The sequence below is a fragment of the Geospiza fortis genome, unplaced genomic scaffold (assembly GCF_000277835.1).
Source record: "Geospiza fortis unplaced genomic scaffold, GeoFor_1.0 scaffold97, whole genome shotgun sequence".
Classification (NCBI taxonomy): Eukaryota; Metazoa; Chordata; class Aves; order Passeriformes; family Thraupidae; genus Geospiza; species Geospiza fortis.
Genome location: NW_005054343.1, coordinates 3,608,469 through 3,611,373, shown reverse-complemented (window position 1 = coordinate 3,611,373; position 2,905 = coordinate 3,608,469). Strand labels below are relative to the sequence as shown.

Genomic DNA, 2,905 nt, shown 5'->3' with positions numbered 1-2,905 from the left:
CTGGTCGCGCCCCATGCGGGCCCGCGGGGTGATGCCGGGCGGCGCTGCCGGACCCCGCGGTGCCCTCACCGCTCCTCGGGCACTGGAGAGCGGCTGTGTCTGGGCAGAGGCTCTGATAGGGCCTGGGGCCGCTGCTGTGCTTGGTTCTCCTCACCTCGGGTCCTTCCCTCCTGCAGCATCGAGGTTGGACTCGGTGATCTCAGAGGACTTTTCCAACCCAATTGATTGTGTGCTGTGAGTGCTCCCAGGCCTTGCTCCTGTGGGGAATTCCCATCTCTCGGCGCCGCAGCAGGCCGCTGGGATCTCGCCTCCCTCCCTGGATCCGCATTGCGCTGAGCTGTCAGGGACAGCCCTATGTGCCCGTAGGACACGGGCGGTGCTGCCCTCCAGGCTGTCACTTGCCTCTGGTGTGCACGTAGGGATGTGGGTCCCTTCAAGGAAGGCTGCCGGGCATCCCTGCAGCTGGCTCTGCTTTGAGCAGGAAGGGTGGATAAGGCTATATTCAGGGGTCATTTTTAAACCTGGCTATTCTATGATTTAGTCATTGAATCACAGAAGGGTTTGGATTGGAAGGTACCTTAAAGCCCGCCTGATTCTAACACCCCTGCCATAGGCAGGGACACCTTCCACTACACAATGCTGCTCCAAGCCCCATCCCACCTGGCCTTGAACACTTCCAAGGATGGGGAAGCCACATCTTCTCTTGGCAGGTCTTCACCACCCACGGAGGGAATAATTCCTTCCTAATATCTAACCTAAATCTCTCCTTTTCTGGTTTAAAACTGTTCCCCCTTAAAACTGTCATATCATTACCTGCCCGTGTAAAAGGCTGGTGTCCATCATTTTTATAAGCCCCTTTAAGTAGTGGAAGGCAGTAATGATGTCTCCTCACTCTGCATTTAATCCCCTTGAATGCTTTGGTGACTTGGCAGTCTCTCTGTCCCCAGTAAGGCAAACACAACCTACTAGGTTTAGTATCCATGTGAGTTTGATACTTTATAACAATGTGTTTTCAAACAGCAGGCAACTTGAGGTAGAGCCCCAGAAATCAGGGAGTTTGGGGGAGAGGAAATTTCGGCTTGGGCCACCACTATTTGGGGCAGCTTGATGGTTGAACAGAAGTGTCAGTGAGTACTTAACGATGTGGGGAGACCCTTTCAGGAGTTGGAGACAATGATCTTGGTGTTCACCTTGAGCTGACAACACATCAGAGTGCTGTTTGTTTTCATTTGTTCAGACTGCACCGAGGTTTTGCCACTTTCCTGCCACTTGCTTTGGACAGTGGCAACTTCCAGCTTCCAGATGGAGACCCCACTCACTGCCAGCCAGATCCGGCAACGGTTCATTGACTTCTTCAGGGAAAACCAGCACACCTATGTGCACTCATCTTCCACAATCCCCCTGGATGACCCCACCCTGCTCTTTGCCAATGCTGGTATGAATCAGGTAGGATTCCCACCCTGGCACTGCAGTCCTACAAACATGTCCTGTTGGAGCCTGTGAAGCTGTTTGCAGAGCTGTTGGAAAAATTGTTGTTTATTCCACCTTCCTTCTGGTCACAGAGGGATGGGTGGTGTGTCCTCTGGAGTCCTCTGTGCTCTCACAAAATTGCCAAGAGCACTGGAGCAGGTTCCTATGGTGAGAGCTCTGCCAGTCTCGTTTCCTTGACCCTTGGTACCACAGCAGTCCTGGCACAAATGACTAACGGTGTCTTTCAAGAGTGGTTGAGACTGGGATGCTGCAAGGGCTCTGCTGCAGATCAGCATCCAGTTTTTTATTTTTGACAGCTGGGAATCTGACAGCTTTCAGTCCCTTTGGAAGGCCTGGGGTTTGGTGGGCTCTAGGAACACCTGTGTGTGTCCAAGTGCTGAGTTCTAGGCAGCCTTCTCATGGACAAGAGCAGCAGGTTTGTTTCTGAAAGTGCTTTGGGTATGTTCAGACTAGTAATATCTTGACACTTACTGTCTTGCTGTTGCATGCAACATTTGAAAACAGGTTCTGAGTGCTTTCCTCAGTTTCTCAGTTTTTCTAGCAGTTCACTTGTCCTTTATCTCTCCTTGCAGTTCAAACCCATCTTCCTCAATACCATCGACCCCTCACATCCGCTCGCTAAACTGAGCAGAGCCACCAACACTCAGAAGTGCATCCGAGCAGGGGGCAAGCACAACGACCTGGATGACGTGGGCAAAGATGTGTACCACCACACCTTCTTTGAGATGTTGGGGTCCTGGTCCTTTGGGGATTATTTCAAGGTAAAACAGTCTGGGTGCAGCTCTGAATCTCTTGCACAGATTTATCCATCTCTGTGAGCTCAGCAGAGCAGTTGCCAAGAGGAAAGAGAATGTGTTGGCAAAGAGGTGCATGTGGCTCCTTTGGAATAAATGAGCTTGGAAGCTGCCCCAACCCTGCAGAATGATTTGAGATTAATTACTTAAGGTTTACAAAGCTGATTGAATTAACTCTGCTAGTTTGGAGTCTTCAGGTGGAGATTTTAGTGGCTGTCCTGGAGATGTGGGGACTAGCATGTACTATGCAGCTATGACTCACCTTAAACAGGAGTGATCATACAATAGTGACTTCCTTTCCCAAGCTTCTTGCTAGTGTAGTATTCAAAGTCAGAATTAAAAGCATTTTTGGAGGCAGTGAACATGCTAGGCCTTAACTTGGCTGCATCAAGACAGTCATGTGAGATGTTTCTTGTGCCCTCTTCACTGCATGTATTAATTTTTCTCTTTCTTATGTCAAAAGTCAGAAAGTTTTCAGCTGCTGATATCTACAGTAGTCAGTACTTTGGATGTTGAAGAGAAGTTGTCTTTGCATTCACTTGCTGACCTCATGTTTCCTTCTGCAGGAACTTGCTTGTAAACTGGCACTGGAACTTCTCACCAAGGAGTTTGGCATTCCT

General features: G+C 49.8%; 1 protein-coding gene across 2 annotated transcripts in view; it reads left to right on the top strand.

The window, feature by feature from the left end:
- Positions 1 to 1,219: 1,219 nt before the first annotated feature.
- Positions 1,220 to 2,905, top strand: part of AARS1 (alanyl-tRNA synthetase 1) — a 13,772-nt gene continuing 12,086 nt past the window's right edge. For both annotated transcript variants that reach the window (XM_031058443.1, XM_031058442.1), the window contains exons 1-3: positions 1,220 to 1,446; positions 2,064 to 2,252; positions 2,852 to 2,902. In XM_031058443.1, coding sequence (XP_030914303.1) covers positions 1,303 to 1,446; positions 2,064 to 2,252; positions 2,852 to 2,902 — 384 coding nt within the window. In that variant the 5' untranslated portion in view covers positions 1,220 to 1,302. The remainder of the gene's footprint in view (positions 1,447 to 2,063; positions 2,253 to 2,851; positions 2,903 to 2,905) is intronic.